General features: G+C 41.1%; 1 protein-coding gene across 1 annotated transcript in view; it reads left to right on the top strand.

Annotated features, from left to right (window-relative positions):
• The window catches only part of LOC145505189 (uncharacterized), a 35,176-nt gene extending 10,569 nt beyond the window's left edge, over window positions 1–24,607 (top strand). The window contains exons 3-12 of the mRNA XM_081486966.1: window positions 1,498–1,623; window positions 4,697–4,767; window positions 5,247–5,271; window positions 7,292–7,362; window positions 7,832–7,856; window positions 9,510–9,580; window positions 10,042–10,066; window positions 12,457–12,524; window positions 12,991–13,015; window positions 24,463–24,607. Of these exons, the coding sequence (XP_081343092.1) occupies window positions 1,498–1,623; window positions 4,697–4,767; window positions 5,247–5,271; window positions 7,292–7,362; window positions 7,832–7,856; window positions 9,510–9,580; window positions 10,042–10,066; window positions 12,457–12,524; window positions 12,991–13,015; window positions 24,463–24,539 (584 nt within the window). The 3' untranslated portion in view covers window positions 24,540–24,607. The remainder of the gene's footprint in view (window positions 1–1,497; window positions 1,624–4,696; window positions 4,768–5,246; window positions 5,272–7,291; window positions 7,363–7,831; window positions 7,857–9,509; window positions 9,581–10,041; window positions 10,067–12,456; window positions 12,525–12,990; window positions 13,016–24,462) is intronic.
• Window positions 24,608–25,445: the final 838 nt, after the last annotated feature.

Below are 25,445 nucleotides of genomic sequence, written 5' to 3'. Positions count from 1 at the left end.
CACAGATGGCCACCTCACCTCACATTAACTGCTCATCTAGACTTAGTCAGTGGAAGGGAAGCTAGTTCCTTGTAGAGCCATCATGTGGCCTTTGGTTTAGAAGGTTCTGAGCTTCCAGGAATTTGGTGGCCAAAGAGACCACTGGCCACTGGCAAGGGGACAGCTGCCTGTGACATGGTTGAGTGTGTGAAGAGGCTGGGGAGGGGGGATAGAAAAATTGAAATCCTGTGTTTTTTCTGATGGGCTTTGCTCAGAAGAAACATGTATTTTGGATTAGGAACTGAAATATAAAGACAAATGGTGGAAGGAGGATTTGAGCTCTTTTTGGGCTCAGACATCTTCTCCAGGGCATCAGCTCTCATCCACAGAAAATTAGGGGGAGGAGAATTTGAGTGGGGGGGGGGGGTGAGCTCCTGGTTCAGGAGTTTAGCACAGATCTCATGGGTGCAGACATCTGTGTCCTCAGGGAACCAACTACATTCCTGTCCCAGATCCACTATTTATCATTGTGTGACTCTTGGAAAGTCACTTGATCTCTCTAAATTTCAACAACCTGCAAAGTAACATATGGGTTATAGCCCCTACTTTGTCCTCCCTTCCTCCACAACAGAGCTGGGTGTCAGAGGAGGTGATAATAGATAGTCTCCATGAGAAACCTTGTTTCTGTGAAAAAGCTGAAGAAAAAGCTTCCAGTCCCACTTATTGGAGCCATCCAAATGCCCTCATTGCCTTCAACCACTACTAAAGGTCCACCTTATTCTTGCCATCATTCAAGACTGAACACTTACAGAGCAATTATGAAGCACCCGTTCTTTACTTTTCTATTTATTTATTTGTCTATAGATCTATTCATTTATTTGTCTGCATCGGGTCTTAGTTGTGGCACATGGGATCTTCACTGTGTTTTGCAGATCTTTCATTGCAGGGCACTGACTCTCTAGTTGTGGTGCTTGGGCTCAGTAGTTGCAACATGTGGGCTTAGCTGCTCTGAGGCATGTGGGACTGCAGTTTGACAACCAGAAATCAAACCCCCGTCCCCTGCATTGCAAGGCAGATTCTTAACCACTGGACTACCAGGGAATCCCTCCTTTATTTTTCCAATATTTTACCTGTATTTAATCCTTCTTGGCCTCATAATGGTAAAAATAAGCCATATTAACATTTCTCCAACTCAGAACAGGAAACTGAGGCAAAGAGGGAACCATATGTCTTTCCCAAATACCTGCTTCTCCTAAATGGGATTTGAATCCAGCCCATCAGGCATGGTCACTATGCTCTGCTGAGCTTCTAGGTCTCAGTTAAACAGAGATATTTGCCTGCAAAACCATTATGTTGGGTGCCAGATGCCTAGTAGGACCACCTGCTCAGGCCTCCTGCTAGGCATCTGGTGAGGAAGGGGACCAGAGGATTGAACTTTGGGTCAAATGTTATTAGTTTCCGGGTGGTCTTCTGCCAGCAAGATGTCAACAGCTCTCTCCATTATAATGCATTTCCCAGGATGTTTTGCCCAGAAGACCAGAAGAAACATCCCTCAGAAGTCAAGAACATCCACTACCAGCTGGGTCAGGAGGTTTCGTCGTTGGCCACGAAATAGAGTACACCCTACAACTGACACAGTTGAAGGTACTGTGGAAATTTTCTCATTAAGTTCACTCAAGAATAGTTATTGTAGAATGTTTAGTGACTCATATTTAAGAAAAAGCTGAGAAATATTAAGCAATGTTCTTCTTTAACCTCATGTGTTTAAATTGAAACTTACTATATCTTTTGGTACTGTTTTAACTATGGGAGGAAAGATGCATTTTAAATTCAACATTTGGTTCACGCTCAAGCGTGGAGATGGTCTCTAGCTATGGTTTGGACACTAGCTAATTGTTTTAACATAAGTTTTGATATGTTCCTTCCTGAAGCCATGTTCAAGATTTCTTCAATTATTAGACTTTATTTAGAACAGGATTATATTGACATCTATTTCTGCTTTATTGACTATGCCAAAGCCTTTGACTGTGTGGATCACAATAAACTGTGGAAAATTCTGAAAGAGATGGGCATACCAGACCACCTGTCCTGCCTCTTGAGAAACCTGTATGCAGGTCAGGAAGCAACAGTTAGAACTGGACATGGAACAACAGACTGGTCCCAAATAGAAAAAGGAGTACGTCAAGGATGTATATTGTCACCCTGCTTATTTAACTTCTATGCAGAGTACATCATGAGAAACGCTGGGCTGGAAGAAGCACAAGCTGGAATCAAGATTGCCAGGAGAAATGTCAATAACCTCAGATATGCAGATGACACCACTCTAATGGCAGAAAGTGAAGAAGAACTAAAGAGCCTCTTGATGAAAGTGAAAGAGGAGAGTCAAAAAGTTGGCTTAAAGCTCAACATTCAGAAAACTGAGATCATGGCATCTGGTCCCATCACTTCATGGCAGATAGACAGGGTAACATTGAAAACAGTGACTGACTTTATTTTTCTGGGCTCTAAAATCACTCCAGATGGTGATTGCAGCCATGAAATTAAAAGATGTTTCCTCCTTGGAAGGAAAGTTATGACCAACCTAGACAGCATATTAAAAAGTAGAGACATTACTTTGCCAACAAAGGTCTGCCTAGTCAAGGCTATGGTTTTTCCAGTGGTCATGTATGGATGTTAAGAGTTGGACGGTGAAGAAAGCTGAGCACTGAAGAATTGATGCTTTTGAACTGTGGTGTTGGAGAAGACTCTTGAGAGTCCCTTGGACTGCAAGGAGATCCAACCAGTCCATCCTAAAGGAGATCAGTCCTGGGTGTTCATTGGAAGGACTGATGGTGAAGCTGAAACTCCAATACTTTGGCCACCTGATACGAAGAGCTGACTCATTGGAAAAGACCGTGATGCTGGGAAAGATTGAGGGCAGGAGGAGAAGGGGACCACAGAGGATGAGATGGCTGGATGGCATCATAGACTCGATGGCCATGGGTTTGGGTGGACTCCGGCAGTTGGCGATGGACAGGGAGGCCTGGCATGCTGTGGTTCATGGAGTCACAAAGAGTCGAACACGACTCAGCGACTGAACTGAACTGAAAGGTTATACAGATAATACAGACAATTGCTATATCCTATCACTTCACTTTCAGCTATCATATGATACTCACAGATAACATGTATGTGGTCCAATTATTACAATAAGTGAGATAATATATTTTTAGTAATTTCAAGTCCATAGTTCACCTTAGATTCACACTTTGTATTGTTACATTCAATGATATTTTAAATATGCACAATATTATTTATCACCATTATGGTACCATACAGAAATCTGTACACTAATGTTCACAGTGTATTCAGTTCAGTTCAGTTCAGTTCAGTTGCTCAGTCGTGCCTGACTCTTTGTGACCTTATGAATTGCATCACTCCAGGCCTCCCTGTCCATCACCAACTCCCGGAGTCTACCCAAACCCATGTCCATCGAGTCGGTGATGCCATCCAGCCATCTCATCCTGTGTCGTCCCCTTGTCCTCCTGCCCTCAATCATTCCCAGCATTAGGGTCTTTTCCAATGAGGTCACAGTGTATTACTAATACTCAAATGATAGAAACAACTCAAAGACCATCATGTGATGAATGAATAAAAGAAATATGATATATACTCAGAATGGAATATTATTCAGCTATAAAATTGAAGTAAGGATTGAAATATGCTGCAAAATGGATGGACCAAATTATACAAAAATGTATTATGGTTAGTGAAATAAGGCAGACACAGAAAGACAAATATTCTGTGATTCCACTGCTTTAAGGTACATAGGATAGGCTAACTCATGGAAACTGGAAATAGAAATTGTACCAAAGCCAGGAGTCAAGAAGGAAGGTGGATTATGACTTAATGGGTACAGAGGTTATATTGGATCTGATGAAAAAGATTTAGATGTAGATGGTGTTGATAGGTACACAGCATTGTGAATATAGAAATGCTAGATAACTTTTTAATTCTTAAGAGTTATGAAAATAATAAATACAATGTATCTTTGATCACAATGCTCAATTGCTAAGTTGTGTCTGACTGTTTGTGAGCCCATGGACAGCAGCAAACCAGGCTTCCCCATCCTTCACTGTCTCCCGGAGTTTGCTCAAATTCACGTCCATTAAGTTGATGATGCCATCCAACCATCTCATCCTCTGTGGCTCCTCCTTTTCTTCCTGCCCTCAATCTTTCCCAGTATCAGGGGCTTTTCCAGAGAGTCTGCTCTTCACATCAGGAGGTCAAAGTATCGAAGCTTCAGCATCAGTCCTTCCAATGATTTCCTTTAGGATTAACTGGTGTGATCTCCTTGCTATCCAAGAACTCTCAAGAGTCTCTTCAGCACCACCATTCTAAAGCATCAATTCTTTGGCATTCAACCTTCTTTTTGGTCCAGGTCTTACAACTGTACGTGACTACTGAAACACCGTGTGATTTTTAGTGCTTCCCTTTGTCAGACTGACAATTTCAAGTCAATTAGGTTCCCCTTAGCAAGAAAGTTAAAGGCTCTCGGACTCATTTCTGAAATGTTCATCTCCTTACCCCTCCCCCACCCAACTAGGAAGGTTGTCCAACAGGTTTCAGCCCACACTTATTAACCACCCACATCCATACACCTTCCATGTGTCCATCTTAACAAGGTCTTCCTGATCAGCATTACAGATGTCCTAACCATTCCTCTATGTCCTCCTAGAGCCCCCTGAGGACAAGCGGGAGGAGCTATCCAATTCAAAGTTGGAGGAAGAGGCTCTGCCCACCTCTGTGGTAAGTGCCCCTTATTTATCTGAGATAAAAGTGTTGCTTCGTGACTCTATTTTTTTGCTGAATTCAGATAAAGTTTCAAAATAATCAAGACAGCTGATACAGTTTTTAACTTGATGGATGAATGTTGAGTCTTTCCCTGCAGATAACTTATTCAAAAGGACAGTTTGAACAAATGACAGTGTAAATTAAAAACTATAGTTGGGAGAAATTTCCTCTGTGGAAAATGTTCCTTCTTGAAATAAAAATTTTCAATTGCTGGTTAAAGGGGGCTGGAGAGATCTTCCAGGAAAGACTCCAGCCTTTCCCACAGGCATCCTCTATGTTTTCTTTTGGGCTATGGACTTAACAACACTTTGAGTTGACAAAGAAACAAACTCAAACCATTTGGTTTTATGAGAGCAAAGCAAGAATGAAAGACCTGAATGCATAGTACTCAAGATGCTGGCACCCTGACACTGTTTTCTTCTCTCTAATCACAGGCATGCAGAGCAGCCTACGAACATGGTAAATATTCATGGATCCTTCCTCTGCTGAGGAACAATCTAGCTGATGAAGGTGGGGTTCTCTGGCCGTCTCTGGTTGGAGAGGCACCCTGATGCTGGATTCCTACAGGGGGTGAGGGCTGGGGTGCAGAGAAGGGACTGATCTCAAAGAAAGAACAGTGTCTGTGTTCAGTGATCCCTGAAAACAACTCCATCATTTAGATGATGAGGGTTTGTGTGAATCAGGATTGGTGGCCCATATGTGGGCTCATGTAGTGTGATTGTGAAGCTCTGTGTGTGTGTATATGATTCCTCAGGAGATGTTTCCCTCTTACACACAACAAGTCAACTTTCTAAACACTTCTTGTCAGCACTGCATACTGGCTATGCATTACCTGATTCTTTCCTCAACTCAGCCGTTCCTCAAGTTTGGTTAATATTCATTTTCCTCAGATGGATATGGTGCTGAGAAAAATGGCCCAAGCTCTAGACCTCCTAAGTGGAAAAGCCAAACTGAGAACCTAGGGGTGGTCCCAGTGTGACTGCTCTGGACCCCTGACCTGCACTTATCACTCAGCCTTGAAATCCTAGTCATGGAGGAACAGGGTCCCTGCATCTGTGTCCATACCGGGAGATAATACAGCTCCAGAGGTCCAGACCATGCCCATCATTATAAGGTGGGCTCAGTGCTCACAAAACCCAGGACAACCATAGGTACATTAACGCCAACTTTGGTACAGTCATTAGTGTGAAGGGTACCTTGGCACTCACATCCTCCTGGTCAACTCACACATTCTGAGAGTTGTTTGGCCTTGTATAAACACTGTATGTCATCATTTGGTGCTAGTGTCATTGCTTAAGCAAAGACAAAAGCAGATTATCATCAAGGAGATAATTCACTGTACTGACTGACATTACCATAAGCCTTGCATTGATTAAAACACTCAAGGGAATGTGTCAAATAGATCTCAGAGTGGAACTTGATAGTCAACCTACTGACCATGACTGTTATTGTAAATCTTCTGCACAGCTGGGTCCAAGAACGTCAGCATTCATTCCATGCTTAATTTCCATGATGAACTGTCCCATTAAACATATGACTTCTGTGAGTGTGGACAGCCACTGGCTCAGTGGACATGCAAATATTGTTTGGAAAATGAAGACTGGTAAAAAAAAAAAAAAATCACATCATTTACAACAGCTTTTTGGAAAGGTAGGGCTGAATTCAGTCTTCTAACAGAGCTTACCTTTAATCAAAAGCAAATTCTAGTAGAAGAATTGGTAAGTGCAGTGACTCTAATGGTGGATCCTGGGGAGGCAGTGATCTAGGAAGAAATCCAGAAGACAGCAGTGATTTAGCAGAAGCTCTAAACAGGCAGGAGGGTCATGAGTCTCTGTCATTGAAAGCTGGAATGCATTTTATTTTATTTTATTTTTTTTGCACTAACCAAATTTCTTTTTTTATTTCTAAAGAATATTTTCTGTAAACTCTTATTGAAATACAACACGAATAGAAAAGTGCACAAATCTCATGTATACAACCTAATGAGTTTTCACAAGTGAACACCAACAAGCATTTTAAAGTGTTTGTTATATCTATATGTAATCCTGAGAGGATTCCAGATAATACATTTTATTCTTGAAGAGGACATTGGTGAAGAGGATTCCCTTTCCCCAAGGACCTTTTTCTTTTTAAAAAATTTATTTATTTTAATTGGAGAATGATTACTTTACAATATTGTGATGGTTTCTGCCATACATCAACGTGAACTGGAATGCATTTTAGTGTTTCTTTTTTCCCCAGCTGTTAGGTTATCACTAGATAAAAGGCATAATCTCTGTTTCATTTCTTTCCTGTTCTGGTCTTTTGCTCTCCTTTGCCTTGGCAAAAAGGATGATTCAACAGCAGCTCAGTCCATAGTTACTAACCTCCCTTATGCATACACTCCACCACATGTCCCCATAAGAAAAAAAAAAAAAAATGCCGAGTTATTGGTGAGCAGCCTTACCAGTGTTCCTATGGGGATCCTGTGTCCCTCTAGGTCCGCAGAAGGTCCTGGTGGTGGAAGTGCACCAGACCTCAGCTGAGGAGCAGCCTCTGAGGACCCTGAAGGTAAGCTTACCTGTCTTTATCTGGGATAAGAATGTTGCTTCACTTCTTTCATTTTTCTGAGTGGAAAACAGTTATAGGAATCTGACAATGTCCATTATCACTGATATATGCAATTCCTTGGCTGGGGAAATATTTAGGATAAATATATTATCAACACAGACTTGATTCAAAAGTACTTTTAAAAAAGACAGCATCAGTTACTACTGTAGGTACATTCCTCAGTAGAAATTTTTCCTGCTTCAAAAATAACTTTGTAAATCTTGTTCAAATTGAAACTGTAGATTTTATGTAAAATATACCAGGCTTTTCAACAGCGGTCCTCTCTGTTTAAATTGGAGGGTGGGGGGTGGGTGGGCATTGACTTGAAGAGTTTTAGTTTTCTGAGGACCAAAATCAGATAACAGAAGACTTACTGCAGAGAACGCATGATGCTGACACCCTCATACTGTTTTCTTCTCTCTAATCACAGGCATTTGGAGCAGCCTATGAATACGGTAAATATTCAGGGACCATCCCTCTGCTGAGAAACAATCTAGTTGTTGAAGGTGGGGCTCTCTTTCCGGCTCTGGTTGGAGAGGCACCCACCGTGATGCTGGATTCCTACAGGGGGTGAAGGCTGGGAGTGCAGAGAAGAGACTGATGTCCCAGGAAAGAACAATATCTGTGTTCTATGGTCTCTGGAAACTACTCCATCATTTAGATGCTGTGGGTTTGTGTGAATAGTGTTTGGGAGCCAATTCTGGGCCCATGTGGTGGGATTTTGAAGCTCTGTGTGTGAGTGTTTACTCAGGAGATATTTCCCTCTTTCACAGAAAAAGTCAACTGTGAAGTTTCTAAACACTTGTCATCACCACTGCAAACTGACTATACATTACCTGATTCTTTCCTCAAATCAGCAATTCCTCAAGTTTGCTTAATATTCATTTCCCTCAGATGAAGATGGTGCTGAGAAAAATGGCCCAAGCTCTTGACCTCCTAAGTAGACAAGCCAAACTGAGAACCTAGGGATGTTCCCAGTGTGTCTGCACTGGACCCCTGACCTGCCCTTATCACTCAGCCTTGAAATCCTAGTCATGGAACAAGGGGGTCTCTGCATCTATGTTTATGCCTGTACTAGCAGCTCCAGAGGTGCAGACCGTGCCCCTCATTATACGGTGGGATCAGTGGTCATGGATCCCAGGGCAAGCATAGGTGGATTAATAGTGAAATTTGGCACAGTCATTAGTCTGAAAGCTCTTTGGGACTTTCATCCTCCTGGTGAACTCTCATATTCTGAGAGTTGTATGGCCTTGTGTAGACAATGTGGGTCATTCTGTTGGTGCTACTTTCATTGCTGAAACAAGGAAAAAAGATTATCATCAAGGAGAGATTTCATTGCACTGAGTGACATTACCATAAGCCTTACAGTGATTAAACCCTGTAGAACATACTCAAGGGAAACTTTCAAACAGATCTCACCGTGGAACTTGATAGTTAGCCTTCTGACCATGCCTCTTGTTGTAAATCTCTTGCACAGCTGGGTCAGACAGAGTCAGTGTTCACCCCATGCTTCCAGTCCATAATGAACTATCCACTAAATGTATGACTTCTGTGAGTGTGGACAGCCACTGACTCAGTGGACATGCAAGCATTCTTTGGAAAATGAAGACTGGGAAAAATATCATATGATTGATAGTAGCTATTTGGAAAGATATTGAAATCAGTCCTCTTAACAGAGTTTTCTTTTAATCATAAAGTCTCATAGAAGACTAGGTAAATACAATAGCTGTAACTGTGAATTCTGTGGAGGCAGTGATCTAGGAAGAAATCTGCAAGAGAGGGGTGATTTACCAGTAGCTCTAAACAGGCAGGAGAGTCATGGGTCACTTTCACTGAAAGCTGGTGTGCATTTTGGTATTTCTTTTTTCCACATTGGTTAGGGTATCACTAGTTAAAATGCAGAAGCTCTGTTAGATTTCTTTCCTGCTCCTCTCCTTTGCTCTCCATCCAGAAAGAGGATGATCCCACAGCATTTCAGTCCATAGTTACTAAACTCCCTCATGCATACACTGCACCCCATGTCTCCATCAAACAAACAAACAAAAAAATACTGAGTGATTGGTGAGCAGCCTCACCTGTGTCCTGATGGCTATTCTGTATCTCTCTAGCTCCCCAAGAGGACCTGGTGGTGAAACAGCACGAGGCCTGGGATGAGGAACAGCCTCTGAGGACCCCAAAGGTGAGCTCACCTGGCTTTATCTGGGATAAGGGCATTGCTTCACTTCTTTATTTTCATTCAGTCGAATACAGTTATAGTAATCTGACACATACATTATCACTGATGTATGCAGTTTCTTGGCTGGTGAAATATTGAGGATAAATATATTATCAACACAGACTTGATTCAAAAGTACTTTTAAAAAAGACAGCATCAGTTACTACTGTAAGTACATTCCTCAGTAGAAATTTTTCCTGCTTCAAAAATAATTTTGTAAATCTTGTTCAAATTGAAACTGTAGATTTTATGTAAAATATACCAGGCTTTTCAACAGCGGTCCTCTCTGTTTAATTGGGGAGGTGGGTGGGCATTGACTTGAAGAGTTTTAGTTTTCTGAGGACCAAAATCAGATAACAGAAGACTTACTGCAGAGAATGCATGATGCTGACACCCTCACACCATTTTCTTCTCTCTAATCACAGGCATTCGGAGCAGCCTATGAACACGGTAAATATTCAGAGACCATCCCTCTGCTGAGACACAATCTAGTTGATGAAGGTGGGGCTCTCTTTCTGGCTCTGGTTGGAGAGGCACCATGATGCTGGATTCCTACAGGGGGTGAAGGCTGGGAGTGCAGAGAAGAGACTGATGTCCCAGGAAAAACAATGTCTGTGTTCTATGGTCTCTGGAAACTACTCCATCATTTAGATGCTGTGGGTTTGCGTGAATCAGGTTTGGGGGCCAATGTGTAGGCCCATGTGGTGGGATTTTGAAGCTCTGAGAGTGCGTGCGTGTGTGTGTGTGTGCGTGTGTGCGTGTGTGTGTGTGTGTGTCTTTCCTCAGAAGATATTTCCCTCTTAAACAGAATAAGTCAACTGTGAAGTTTCTTAACACTTCTCATCACCACTGCACACTGGCTGTACATTACCTGATTCTTTCCTCAACTCAACCGTTCCTCGAGTTTGCTTAATATTCATTTTCTTCAGATGGAGATGGTGTTGAGAAAAATGGTGCAAGTTTTTGAGCTTCTAAGTGGAAAAGCCAAACTGAGAACCTAGGTGTGGTCCCAATATGGCTTCTCTGTACTGCTGACCTGAACTTATCACTCAGCCTTGAAATCCTAGTCATGGAGCAAGGGTGTCCCTGCATTTATATCCATCCCTGGAGGTACTAGCAGGTCCAGGGGTCCAGACCCTTATGTTCATTATATGGTGGGCTCAATGGTCATGAAATCCAGGAAAACCATAGGTGAATTAACAGCCCCCTTTGGCTCAGTAGTGTGAAAGAAGCCTCAGGACTTACATCCTCCTGGTAAACTCTCAGATTCTGAGAGTTTTGTGGCTTTGTTTAGAAAATGTAGATCATATCTGTTGGTGCTAGTGTCATTGCTTAAACAAAGAAAAAAGCAGATTATAATCGGGGGAATATTTCATTGTACTGGGTGACATTACCACAAGCCTTGCATTGGTTAAACCATGTAGCATACACTCAAGGGAAGATAGCAAATAGATCTCACAGTGGAACTTGGTAGTTAGTCTAATGACCATTAGTTTTGTTACAATCTCCTGAACAGCTGGGTCAGAGACAGTCAGTGTTCACCCTATGTGTTCTCTTCACAATGAACTGTCCCACTAAGTGTATGACTTCTGTGAGTGTAAATAGCCACTGACTCGGTGGACATGCAAGCATTATTTTCTTTTAATCAAGAACAAAATCTCATAGAAAACTTGGTAAGTTCAAGAGATATAAATGTGGATCCTGGAGAGGCAGTGATACAGAAAAAGTCCAGAAGATAAGTGCCATTGAAAAGATGCTCTAAAAAGGCAGCAGAAGGGTCATGGGTCTCTGTCATTGAAAGCTGACATGCATTTTAGTGTTTCTTTTTTCCCCCATCATTTAGGTTATCAGTAGTTAAAATGCAGAAGCTCTGTTTCATTTCTTTCCTGCTCCTCTCCTTTGCTCTCCTTCATGCAGCAAAGAGGATGATTCAACAGCAGCTCAGTCCATAGTTGCTAACCTCCCTCATGCATACACTCCACCACCACACATCCCATCAAAAAAAAAAAAAAAGAGAATCGCTGAGTGATTGGTTAGCATTCTCACCAAGTCTCCTGACAGCTCAGCTACTCCGTGTAGCTAGCTCCACAGGAAGACCTAGTGGAGGAACTTCTTAGCTCCCCAGGAAGACCTGGTGGAGGAACTGTTCTTTCTATAATCAACTGTCCCACTATACATATTGCCCCTGTGAGTATCGACAGTGACTGACTCAGTGGACATGTACACACTGTACATAAAACAAATACTGATATAAAAATATGATTTATTCATAGTGGCTGTTTTTAAATGGTAGGAATTCAGTATTATCAAATCTTGTACATTTGATTTTATTTAAAACATTTGATTAGTGAATTAATAGAATAGCACACTTTGCCCAGGATTGAATTCAGTACTCTACAGAGTTCACTTTTAATCAAGTACAAAGTCTCATAGAAAACATGATGAGTAGAGTACCAGCAACTATGGATCCTGGAGGAAGAGTGATCTGGGAAAAATCAAGAGACCATGGCAATTTAGCGGGAGCTTCAAATATGCAGAAGTCATGGGTCTCTTTCATTGAATAGTACACAGATTTTAGAGTTTTCCTTTTTTTAGAATAAATATTTCTTCTTGATTAGGTTCTTCTTAGCTAGAAAGCCAAAGCTCTGTTTTCATTTCCTTCCTCGTCTTCTTTACTTTCCTTCCTCCTCCAAAGAGGATGGATGAACACAAGTTCAGCTCATGCTTATTAACTTCCCACATTCATATACACCACTCCATGTCCACACAATGAGAAAACCCCCTGCGTGATTCCTGAGCAGCCTTACCATTGTTCTAAAAGTTGCTCTGTGTCCCTCTAGGTTTCACTGAGGACCTGCCAGTCAACCCAGCTTGTGACAGGACCGAAGAGACTCCGTGTGTCTCCAAGGCAAGCAATTTTTTTTTTTTCTGGTCAGAGATAGAAATACTTTTTCATTTCTCTTTCAGTAGAATTAAGCTATGAGTCTTTGAAGGTGTTCGTTTCAGATAGAGATGATTCCCTTGATTGGGATAATGTAGAATGAGAGTCTTATTACCAACTCATGATGCCTCAGTCCCCAGGATATTAAAATTGTTAGCATCCATTACACTCTGTAGAGCACAGAGTTCTCTCTCCTGCAACAACATTTCCTATAGGGAAAGAAGACTGGAATTTGCAAACGAAATGAACTTGGAAGTTCCATCCTCCAGGCAAAGGTCTTGCCTTTCATCCTGAGTACGTGTGCTCTGATCTTGCTGGGTTCCCTGGACTCCACCACTGTTCCTCATCAGGTTTTCTACTGTCACCAAATGAACCAAAGATTGTGCATCTTTGTGATCTTACCCTCATAGTGTCTTCTATTCTGTACTTGCAGGTGGACCTTTCAGGATGTGAAAGTGGTATGTATTCTAGAATCATTCACTTTGGAAGAAAAACTTTGTAGATGAGAAAGTTGGGGCTTTCTCGCGGGTTTTAGTGTAGAGGGCAAACTTATTCCAAATTCCTGCTGGGAATGAGTTTAGGGGCCCTGGTGATAGAAAGTAATTTACAAGTAGAGCACTGCGGCTAATTACTGTACAGGAAGAAGCTGTATTATGGTTAATAGTGTAGGTTTGTGTGCATGGAACTGGGTGTTTGTCCATGTGTAATGCATAGTGTGATTCTTTTTGTGTGTATTAATTTTTTCTGTTGTGTTTTCCTTGATATTTGTCACCCTAAACAGTGAGCATCCTTTTCCCAGGAAGACAAATCCCATCACTACCCAGGAAAATATTTGCAGGATTCTTTTTAATTTTTATTAAAATTTTTTTTGGCTCTGCTGGGTCTTCATTGCTGTGCAGGCTTTTCTCCATTTGTGAAAAGCCAGGGGAACTCTCTAATTGTGGTGCACAGGCTTCTCACTTTGGTGGCTTCTTTTGTCACAGAGCATGGATTCTAGGGCTCTCGGGCTTCCTTAGTTTTGGCACGTGGGCTCAGTGGTTGTGGCTCCTGGGCTCTAGAGCACAGGCTCAGTAGTTGTGGCAAACAGGATTAGTTCCTCCACGGCATGTTCAATCTTTCCAGATCAGGGATTGAGCTCGTATCTCCTTCATTGGCAGGTAGATTCATAACCACTGAGCCACCAAGGAAGACCTACAGGATTCTTAATGTGCAAAACTGTGTTTCAGAATCCCCCTTACTGGATCAATCACACCTTCATTCAATAGTAAATCTCATCTCTTAGTAGGTCTTATAGCATTTCTTTCAGTCATGATTCATCACTCTGCCACTTCCCTCATTCAAAATCTTTCCTATTAGAGCCTCAGAATGAGTCCTCCCCCCTTAACCAAGGCCCCTAGTACTGGGGAGGCTCTTTCCTTCTGCAGGGACCCCCTGGTGGTACACACATGCCACATCCAGTTCTAGAGGAATCTGAGAAAGGAGGAGCTTCCAAGCATAGATGGAGGAAGTTCAGTCCAGATTTGCCTCTTAAGCTTTGAAGTGTCCAGTCAGTCCTGTTAACTCAATGCAACATGTTGTTCAGCACAACTCTAGAACTTTTCCATCCTGAAACTAAAATTTTATAACCATTTTACAGTCATTCCCTGTGTCAACCTCTTCCCAGCTCTTGGAACCACCCTTCTACTCTCTACTTCTCTGAATTTTCCTTTAGATGCCACAGGTAAATGAAATTGTTCAGTATTTGTCCTCCTGTGACTAGCTTATTTCACTCTTACCAATATCCTCCAGCTTCATTGCTGCTGCTAAGTCGCTTCAGTCGTGTCCAACTCTGTGCGACCCCATAAACAGCAGCCTATCAGGCTCCGCTGTCCCTGGGATTCTCCCGGCAAGAATACTGGAGTGGGTTGCCATTTCCTTCTCCAGTGCATGAAAGGGAAAAGTGAAAATGAAGTCACTCAGTCGTGTCCGACTCTTAGCGACCCCATAGACTGTAGCCTACCCGGCTCCTCCATCCATGGGATTTTCCAGGCAAGAGTACTGGAGTGGGGTGCCATTGCCCTCTCTGCTCCAGCTTCATTAATTGCTGCAAATGACAAGATAACATTCATTTTAAAAAGCTGAATCACCTTCCAGTGTATGTATACACCACATTTACTTTCTTGATTTATCTGCCTGTGGACACTGGGCAGTTTTTCTATCTTGGTTGTTGTGTACAATGTGGCAATGGATATGAAATTATAGATATCTCCTGGACATTCTGGTTTTATCTCCTTTGGACATAAACTCAAGTAAATGGTTGCTAATTCTTATGATAATTTTTGTATCTTAATAATTTTTGGAGGGTCTTCCAAACTGTTCCATAATGGGCATGCCATTTTCCATTCCTACCAAGAGGGTACAACAGTTGCACCTCTCCACACCCTTGATAACATCTGTTATTTTCTTTTTATAATACACATCCTGAAAGGTGATATTTCTTTTTGACTTGGTTTCCATTTCACTGATACTTAGTGATGCTGAGCACATTTCTGATGTATATTGATCACTTCTATGTCTTCTATGAAGAAATGTCTACTGAAATTTTTTGCACATTTTTTATAGTCAGTTATTTGCTTGCTGTTTTTTGAAGTTATGTTATAGTAGTTGCTTATATATTCTGGATATTGACCCCTCATTCAGATACAACGCTTGCAGATACTTCCTCTCATTCTATAAGTTGCCTTTCTGTAGATGTTGAGGAGACTATCCTTTTTATTTATTTATTTATTTATTTTAATTGGGGGCTAATTACTTTACAGTATTGTAGTGTTTTTTGCCATACATTGACAGGAATCAGCCATGGGTGTACATGTGTACCACATCCTGACCCCCCTCCAACATCCCTCCCCATCCCATCCCTCAGGGTCATCCCAGTGCACCAGCCCTGAGCACCCTGTCTCATGCATCGAACCTGGACTGGCGATCTATTTCACATATGATAATATACATGTTTCAATGCTATTCTGTCAAATCATCCCGCCCTCGCCTTCTCCCACAGAGTCCAAAAGTGTCTGTTTTTTACATCTGTGTCTCTTTTGCTATCTTGTATATAAGGTCATCTTTAAAACCTTTCTAAATTCCATATATATGTGTTAATATACTGTATTGGTGTTTTTCTTTCTGACTTACTTCACTCTGTATAATAGGCTACAGTTTCATCCACCTCGTTAGAACTGATTCAAATGCATTCTCTTTAAAAGATGAATAATATTCCATTGTGTATATGTACCACAGCTTTCTGAGCCATTCATCTGCTGTTGGATATCTAGGTTGCTTCCATGTCCTAGCTATTGTAAACAGTGCTGAGATGAACATTGGGGTACACATGTCTCTTTCAATTTTGGCTTCCTCGGTGTGTATGCCCAGCAGTGGGAATGCTGGATAGTATGGCAGTTCTATTTCCAGTTTTCTAAGGAATCTCCACACTGTTCTCCATAGTGGCTGTACTAGTTTGCATTCCCACCAATAGTGTAAGAGGGTTCACGTTTCTCCACATCCTCTCCAGCATTTATTGTTTGTAAACTTTTTGATAGCAGCCATTCTGACCAGTGTGAGATGGTACCTCATTGTGGTTTTGATTTGCATTTCTCTGATAATGAGTGATGTTGAGCATCTTCTCATGTGTTTGTTAGCCATCTGTATATCTTCTTTGGAGAAATGTCTGTTTAGTTCTTTGGCCCATTTTTTGATTGGGTCGTTTATTTTTCTGGAATTGAGCTGCAGGAGTTGCTTGTATATTTCTGAGATTAGTTCTTTGTAAGTTGCTTCATTTGCTATTATTTTCTCCCATCTGAAGGCTGTCTTTTCACCTTGCTTAGAGTTTCCTTCATTGTGCAAAAGCTTTTAAGTTTAATTAGGTCCCATTTGTTTATTTTTGCCTTTATCTCCATTACTCTGGGAGGTGGGTCATAGAGGATCCTTCTGTGATTTATGTCAGAGAGTGTTCTCCCTATGTTTTCCTCTAGGATTTTTATATTTTCTGGTTTTACGTTTAGATCTTTAATCCATTTTGAGTTTATTTTTGTGTATGGTGTTAGAAAGTGTTCTAGTTTCATTCTTTTACATGTGGTTTACCAATTTTCCCAGAGTCACTCGTTAAAGAGATTGTCTTTTCTCTATTGTATATTTTTTGCCTCCTCTGTCAAAGATAAGGTGTCCATAGGTGCGTGGATTTATCTCTGGGCTTTCTATTTTGTTCCATTGATCTATATTTCTGTCCTTGTGCCAGTACCATACTGTCTTGTTGACTGTGGCTTTGTAGTAGAGCCTGAGGTCAGGCAGGTTGATTCCTCCAGTTCCATTCTTCTTTCTCAATATTTCTTTGGTGATTCAAGGTTTTTCATATTTCCATACAAATTGTGAAATTATTTGTTTTAGTTCTCTGAAAAATATCATTGGTATCTTAATAGGGATTGCATTGAACCTATCGACTGCTTTGGGTAGTATACTCATTTTCACTATATTGATTCTTCCCATCCATGGACATGGTATATTTCTCCATCTATTTGTGTCATCTTTGATTTCTTTCATCAGTGTTTTATAGTTGTCTATATGTAAATCTTTTGTTTCTTTAGATAGATTTATTCTCAACTATTTTATACTTTTATACTTTTCATTGCAATGATGAATGGAATTGTTTCCTTAATTTCTCTTTCTGTTCTCTCACTGTTAGTGTATATGAATGCAAGGGATTTCTGTGTTTTAATTTTATATCCTGCAACTTTACTATTTTCCTTGATTAGCTCTAGTAATTTTCTGGTGGAGTCTTCAGGGTTTTCTATATAGAGGATCATGTCATCTGCAAACAGTGCAAGTTTAACTTCTTTTCCAATCTAGTTCCTTTTATTTCTTTTTCTTCTCTGATTGCTGTGGCTAAAACTTCCAAAACCATGTTGAATAGTAGTGGTGAGAGTGGGCACCCTTGTCTTGTTCCTGACTTTAGGGGAAATGATTTCAATTTTCGACCATAGAGGATAATGTTTGCTGTGGGTTTATCATATGTGACTTTTATTTTGTTGAGGTATGCTCCTTCTATGCCTGCTTTCTGGAGGGTTTTTATCATAAATGGATGTTGAATTTTGTCAAGGGCTTTCTCTGCATCTATTTAGATAATCATATGGCTTTTATCTTTCAATTTGTTAATGTGGTGTATCACATTGATTGATTTGCAAATGTTGAAGAATCCTTGCATCCCTGGGATAAAGCCCACTTGGTCATGATGTATGATCTTTTTAATATATTGTTAGATTCTCTTTGCTAGAATTTTCTTAAGGATTTTTGCATCTATGTTCATCAGTGATACTGGCCTGTGGTTTTCTTTTTTTTGTGGCATCTTTATCTGGTTTTGGTATTAGGGTGATAGTGGCCTCATAGAATGAGTTTGGAAGTTTGCCTTCCTCTGCAATTTTCCGGAAGAGTTTCAGTAGGATAGGTGTTAGCTCTTCTCTAAATTTGTGGTAGAATCCACCTGTGAAGCTGTCTGGTCCTAGGCTTTTGTTTGTTGGAAGATTTCTGATTACAGTTTCGATTTCTGTGCTTGTGATGGGCCTGTTAAGATTTTCTATTTCTTCCTGGTTCAGTTTGGAAAGTTATACTTTTCTTAGAATTTGTCCATTTCTTTCAAGTTGTCCATTTTATTGGCATAAAGTTGCTGATAGTAGTCTCTTATCATCCTTTGTATTCCTGTGTTGTCTGCTGTGATTTGTCCAGTTTCATTTCTAATTTTGTTGATTTGATTCTTCTCCCTTTTTTCCTTGATGAGTCTGGCTAATGGCTTGTCTCTTTTATTTATCTTCTCAAAGAATGAGCTTTTAGCTTTGTTGATTTTTGCTACCATCTCCTTTGTTTCTTTTTCATTTATTTCTGCCCTATTTTTTATGATTTCTTTCCTTCTAGTAACCCTGGGGTTCTTTGTTGCTTCTTTTTCTAGTTGCTTTAGCTGTAGAGTTAGGTTATTTATTTGATTTTTCTCTTCTTTTTTGAGGTAAGCTTTTATTGCTATGAATCTTCCCCTTAGCACTGCTTTTACTGAATCCCATAGGTTTTGGGTTGTTGTGTTTTCATTTTCATTTGTTTCTATGGGTATTTTTTATTTCTTTTTTGATTTCTTCTGTGATTTGTTGGTTATTCAGAAGCATGTTGTTTAGCCTCCATATGTTTGTATTTTTAATAATTTTTTTTCCAGTAGTTAATATCTGATCTTACTGCATTGTGATCAGAAAAGATGCTTCGAAAGATTTCAATTATTTTAATTTACCAGGGCTAGATTTATGGCCCAGCATGTGATCTATCCTGGAGAATATTCCGTGTGCACTTGAAAAAAAGGTGAAATTCATTGTTTTGAGGTGAAAAGTCCTATAGATATCACTTAGGTCTAACTGGTCCATTGTATCATTCAAAGTTTGTGTTTCCTTGCTAATTTTCTGTTTAGTTGATCTATCCATAGATGTGAGTGGGGGTATTAAAGTCTCCCACTATTATTGTGTTGTTGTTAATTTCCCCTTTCATACTTGTTAGCATCTGCCTTACATATTGTGGTGCTCCTATGTTGGGTACATATATATATTTATAATTGTTATATTTCTTCTTGGATTGATCCTTTGATCATTATGTAGTGTCCTTCTTTGACTATTTTCACAGCCTTTATTTCCCAGTCTATTTTATCTTATATGAGTATTGCTACTGCTGCTTTCTTTTATTCTCCCATTTTCCCAGCCCTTCACTTTCAGTCTGTATGTGTTCCTTGTTTTGAAGTGGGTCTCTTGTAGACAACATATATAGGGGTCTTCTTTTTATATCCATTCAGCCAGTCTTTGTCTTTTGGTTGGGGCATTCAACCCATTTACATTTTAGGTAATTATTAATAAGTATGATCCCGTTGCCATTTACTTTGCTGTTTTGAGTTCGAGTTTATAAACCTTTTCTGTGTTTCTTGTCTAGAGAAGATCTTCTAGCATTTGTTGAAGAACTGGTTTGGTGGTGCTGAATTCTCTCAGCTTTTGCTGGTCTGAAAAGCTTTGATTTCTCCTTCATATTGAATGAGATCCTTGCTGGGTACAGTAATCTAGGTTGTAGGTTTTCCTCTTTCATCACTTTAATTATGTCCTGCCATTCCCTTCTGGCCTGAAGAGTTTCTATTGAAAGATCAGCTGTTATCCTTATGGGAATCTCCTTGTGTGTTATTTGTTGTTTTTCCCTTGCTGCTTTTAATATTTGTTCTTTGTGTTTGACCTTCATTCCTTTGATTAATATGTGTTTTGGGGTGTTTCACCTTGGGCTTATCCTGTTTGGGGTCTCTGGGTTTCTTGGACTTGGGTGGCTATTTCCTTCCCCATTTTAGGGACATTTTCAATATCTCTTCAAGTATTTCCTCATGGCCTTTCTTTTTGTCTTCTTCTTCTGAGACTCCTATGATTTGAATGTTGAGGTGTATGACATTGTCCCAGACGTCTCTGAGGTTGTCCTCATTTCTCTTAATTCTTTTTTTTTTCTCTCTGCTTCATTGATTTCCACCATTCTATCTTCCACCTCACTTATCTTATTTTCTGCCTCATTTATTCTACTGTTGGTTCCCGCCAAAGTGTTTTTGACCTCAGTTATTGCATTATTCATTCTTGATTGACTCTTTTTTATTTCTTCTAGGTCGTTGTTATACATTTCTTGCATCTTCTCAAACCTTATCTCCAGACTATTTATCTGTAACTCCATTTTGTTATCAATGCTTTGGATCATTTTTACTATCATTATTTTGAATTAGTTTTCAGGTAGACTCCCTAGCTCCTCCTCTTTTGTTGTGTTTGGTGGGCATTTATCATGTTCCTTTACCTTCTGAATATTTCTCTACCTTTTCATCTTGTTTAGGTTGCTGTTTTGGGGGTGGCCTTTCTGTATGCTGAAAGTTTGTAGTTCCTCTTTATTGTGGTGGTTTTTCCCCGTGGATGTGGTTGGATGAATGGTTTGTCAAGGTTTCCTGGTTAGGGAAGCTTGCATTGGTGTTCTGGTGGGTGGAGCTGGATCTCCTCTCTCTGGAGTGCAATGAAGTGTCCAGTAGTGAGTTTTGAGGTGTCTTGGGTTGGTTACTTTTGACAGCCTGTATTTTAATGCTCAGGGTTATGTGCCTTCGTTGTTGGAGAATTAGCTTGGTATGTCTTGCTCTTAAACTTGTTGGTTCTTGGGTGGATTTTGGTTTCAGTGTAGGTATGGAGGCTTTGTATGAGATCTTGTCGACTAATGTTCCCTCGAATCAGGAGTTTTCTGGTGTTCTCAAGTTTTGGATTTAAGCCTCCTGCCTCTGGCTTTCAATCTTATTCTTACAGTAGTCTCAAGACTTCTCCATCCATACTACACTGATGATAAAATATCTAGGTTAATGGTGAAAAGATTCTCCACAGTGAGGGACACCCAGAGAGAGTCACAGAGTTACATGGAGAAGAGAAGAGGGAGGAGAGAGATAGAGGTGACCAGGAAGAGAAGAGGGGGAATCAAAACGGGAGAGAGCAATCTAGCCAGTAATCAATTCCCTGTGTGCTCTCCACAGTCTGGAGCACTGAGAGAGGTTCACGGAGTTACATAGAGAAGAGAAGAGGGAGGAGAGAGAAAGAAGTGGCCAGGAGGAGGAGAGGGGGAGGTAAAAGGAGAGAGACCAGTCTAACCAGTAATCAGTTCCCTAAGTGTTCTCCACAGCCCAGAACACCCAAAAAGATTCACAGAGTTGGGTAGAGAAGAGAAGAGGGGAGGGAGGAGATAGAGGTGACCTGGGGGAGAAAAAGTAGAGTCAAAAGGAGGAGATTGCAATCAAGCCAGTAATCACACTCCTAAGTAAAAATGGGTACTGAATATTGGATTCTTAAAGGTACAAAATTGATAACAAAAATCAAAAAGCAAAGATTAAAAATCTAGAGGTTAGATTCTCAAAAATACAATATTAAAAAAATCACAACAATTATAAGATATATATATATATATTTGCTTTAGAAATAGGGTTGGCTTTTTTTGCAAGGTTTTGTAGGTTATAAGAATGAAAATTGAAGGAGTAATAAAGAACTTAAAAATTAAAAAAATTGAAAAATTAAAAAATGATAATAGTAAAATATATCTAGGAATTTCTCTGGAGCTGTTGAGGGCAGTGTGGGGTCAGTTCAGTTTCAAATAGTTCCTTGTTCATGCTTATACTTCTCAAGGTCTATAGGCCCCTTCCAATGTCATCAGTACTAACTCCAGGGTTAATCTGTTGCACCTGTCACTTCCAGAGCACCTCCCTCTTCCTTGTTTATTTTGGCTTCCTCTGTTTGCAAGTCTCTTCAGTGTCTAATTTCCGCCCTAACACAAGGGGCGGAGATGGTCACTTATTTAGGCTCACTTGTTCAGTTGTGCTGTGGGAAGGGAGGAACACTGCAAACAAATATCACTGGCGTATGTGGGGAGTGCTTGCAGTGTTGGAGTCACACTGGGTTTGCCCCCACTCACGACGTGTGTGTTTTCCCAGTCTACACTGCTCAGGCTCCAGGTTTCTCTGCAGAGAAACTGTCCAAAGCCGGCCCTGGGTTTTGTGCACTTCCCAGGTCTAAGCTGCTCAGGTTCAGGTTCTCAGGTACTCCACAAAGGCACAGACTCAGTTGGGCCTGCGGTTTGTGCCCTTCCCAGGTCCAACCAGCTCAGGTGACCAAGTGCTGGAGAGCACACTCTCCCAGATGGGCGGTGCATCTTATCACCTCCCTGGTCCCAGCCCCTCCATTTCCTGGGTGCACCAAGAGCGCCGTCTCAGGTGGGCCGTGTATCTCTTCTCGGGAGCTGATCTCTGGCTGCGACCCTCCTGATGGATGTCAGCTGTCTAGGATCCAGGAAAACTTCGTTAGTAACTGGAAGCTTGCTCACAGTTTGATGGAGGATGCTGTCTCTGGGGCCAAGATTGCCTCTCACCTTCCATCTCTAGCTGTCACCCACCTGCCTCTCTGGCTCCAGTGGGGGAGGGGTTGGTCCACAGCTGGCCAGCTCTCCTCTGGTATTCGCTCAATCCTTTGTTCTGTGAGCAGGCCAGGCTGTGCCTCAGAGCCTTTTATGGGAAAGTTCTCTCTATTTTTTTTTTCCATCTCTTTGGCTACCCCACAGTTTGGGTTTCTATCTCACGTTAGCTCCCTCAGATTGTCCTCAGGGCATTCAGGTCCAGTCCCCACCCTATACATCCAGCCCACGCCTCCCTGTTCAGCCACCGCTTGCTGCTGGCAGACCCAAGTGACCGGGCTACCTCGTGTAATCTTTGGGTTCTTTTTTTTTCCTCCCAGGTATGTTGCCTTCAGAGATCCCAAAACTCCCCACAGACCTGCCGGTGAGAGGTTTCTTGGTGTTAGGAATCTTCTCCTCCTTCACGACTCCCTCCCTGGGAAGGGTTTCCATCCCTAACTCTTTTGTCTCTCTTTTGTCTTTTATGTTTTGTCCTACCTCCTTTTAAAGAGAATGAGCTGCCTTTCTGAGTGCCTAGTGTCCTCCTCAAGCGTTCAGAAGTTGTTCTGTGGAATTTGCTCAGTGTTCAAATGATCTTTCGATGAATTTGTGGGAGAGAAAGTGGTTTCCCTGTCCTATTCTTCTGCCATCTTAGCAACCTCCAAGACTATCCTTTCTTCACTTGGTAATTTTAGGACCTTGGCAAAGATATTTTGGCCACACATGTGTCAGTTTATTCAAGAGTCCCTCCTTATGATTCATTGGTCTCGCTGCCTGTTTTGTTGCCAATAGAACACTGTTTTGACTGTTGTGGCATTCTTATCTGTTTTGAATTAATGAAGCCTGAAATCTCCATTGTCGTTCTTTGTTCTCAAGATTGTTTTTGCTCATTAGGTTTCTTTGGGTTGCATAAGGTTTAGTATTTGGGAATTTTTTTTTTTTCCATTTCTATAAAAATGACATGGGATTTTGTTAGTGGTTTATATATATATATCACTTTTAGGAGTATATGAAGATCAAAAACACTAAATATTCCAGTCTATGAGTATGGTATGTCATTCCACTTGTCTCTTCTTTCTTTCAACTGTGTTCTATGGTTTTCAATGTACAAATCTTTCACTTCCTAATGAGCCTTTTCCACTGCCTTGCTTGGGCCCTCTAGAGTCAGGGATTGGAAAGATGGGCTCATGAAGAGAGTGAACATTCCTGCCTTCCCTCCATACCTACTCTCTGGTTACTTGTAGCACAGGAGTGCTAGGCCATGCCCTTCACCTCTGCCTACAAATGAGCCCCCTACTGGGAATTTTCTTTGAATCTGAGTGTTCACCTTACTTTTGGAATGTCCACAAGCACTCTCCCAATGCCTGTCCTGGGTTCAAGATCCCCATGTATACCTACATGTGAATGATCTTATCAGGCCATCAAATCATCTGGAATAAACAAACAAACAAAAACAGAGCAGGCAATTAGCTGCCTTTTCCTGATCTTTGAAGCTCTTAGATCTGAACTTTCCAGTGTAATATCCACTAGTTAGATCTGCCAACTTACAATGAACATAGTTCAAACAATAATTAACTTGTTACGTTAAGAAAAATCACAAAAACTGCACAATTGCTTGGTCACGTTAGCCAAATTTCAAGTGTGTCCACAAGTGTTGAAATTTCAGCTTTGTAAACTTGTATGTAAAGCTATATTGGGCCTTAGAAGTGTAAGGTTGAATGGTAATTCTCGCCACATCTTTCTCTCATGTAAAATTTTGCAACTGTGATCAACACCTTGTTGAAAAGCTCTGACTCCACAAAGCACAGGGAAGGTCTGTGAACCTGGAGGAAAGACCAGGGAAATGCTGTGTGAGCCAAGTGGAGGAGGAGAAATGAGTGGGTCAATTTGTATAACTGTATTATTGCTCTTGGTTGTCTTTCTACAGACTGTGTCCTGGAAAATATTAGCAGCAGTGATTCAGAAGAGAATGCAGATTGGGAACAACTCTCAAGTGGGATTTAGAGGGAGAGGGTTCCAGGACCACTCAGACTACACCAGCTTCCTTGGAGGTGAAGGAAGATGAATATAAACTGAGAAAGAAGAAGGAAATATGTTTAGAAAGGTGATTTGCCTTTTTCATATTTTAATGATATAGTAGAGCTCTGTGTCCCTGTGTTTTATTGTGCTATGCTTATATAGTATCTCTTCTTGCTTTACAAAGAAGAGATATCTTTTCTCACAAGACTACTCTTTCCTGACCTTTCACTGCCAAATGTGAAAGCCTGGGTTCGGTTAGTACCTGCAGGGTATTATGTACAAGGGACTTTGGCTTCATGTTTAAATTCTCCTATGATGGCCACATCCTAGTGGGCACAAATGTCTCATAGTCACTTGACACTGGATACCAAGTTGTTGCAGTGAGTGTCAGGTGGTGGGTGAGACGTGAACCCTCTCCCTCTGCATTTTCAGGACTTGTGGCTTCCCCTCACGTTTGTCCTCACTGTTTATTCCTTGCATGAAGTGTTCTCTCAGGGTTGGATGAGTCAAAGCACACGTGCTCTGGCATCCCTGTCTGGGCTGAGTCTCCTGGAGCTCATCTCAGCACCACACCTCCCCAAGGATGCTATGCTGAAGGTGCTTCCGTATGAGAGCGGTCCATGTCCCCTTAGAGACCAGCATGGCCACAGATTCTAGAGACTGTGAAGGGGATGCTGGGTTTTTTACACATTTGGTCTCGAAGCCCTGATGACCTGGTCTCCTGGGGCTGACCAGACCTAGGTCAGAGACTCAGAGAAGCAGGACTCTGGGTCACTGTTCCTCTTAAAACTCACTATTCCCTCCAGAAAAAAAGCTCCAAATGGTTTTGATCACCATCTTTGCAAACTCCTCAACTCATTTACTTTTTATTTTATTATATGTTTTGCATTT

This window comes from Giraffa tippelskirchi, chromosome 5, assembly GCF_054371585.1.
Source record: "Giraffa tippelskirchi isolate mGirTip1 chromosome 5, T2T-mGirTip1v1.2.pri, whole genome shotgun sequence".
In the NCBI taxonomy this organism is placed as follows: domain Eukaryota; kingdom Metazoa; phylum Chordata; class Mammalia; order Artiodactyla; family Giraffidae; genus Giraffa; species Giraffa tippelskirchi.
This window is presented reverse-complemented; position numbering and strand designations above follow the sequence as displayed.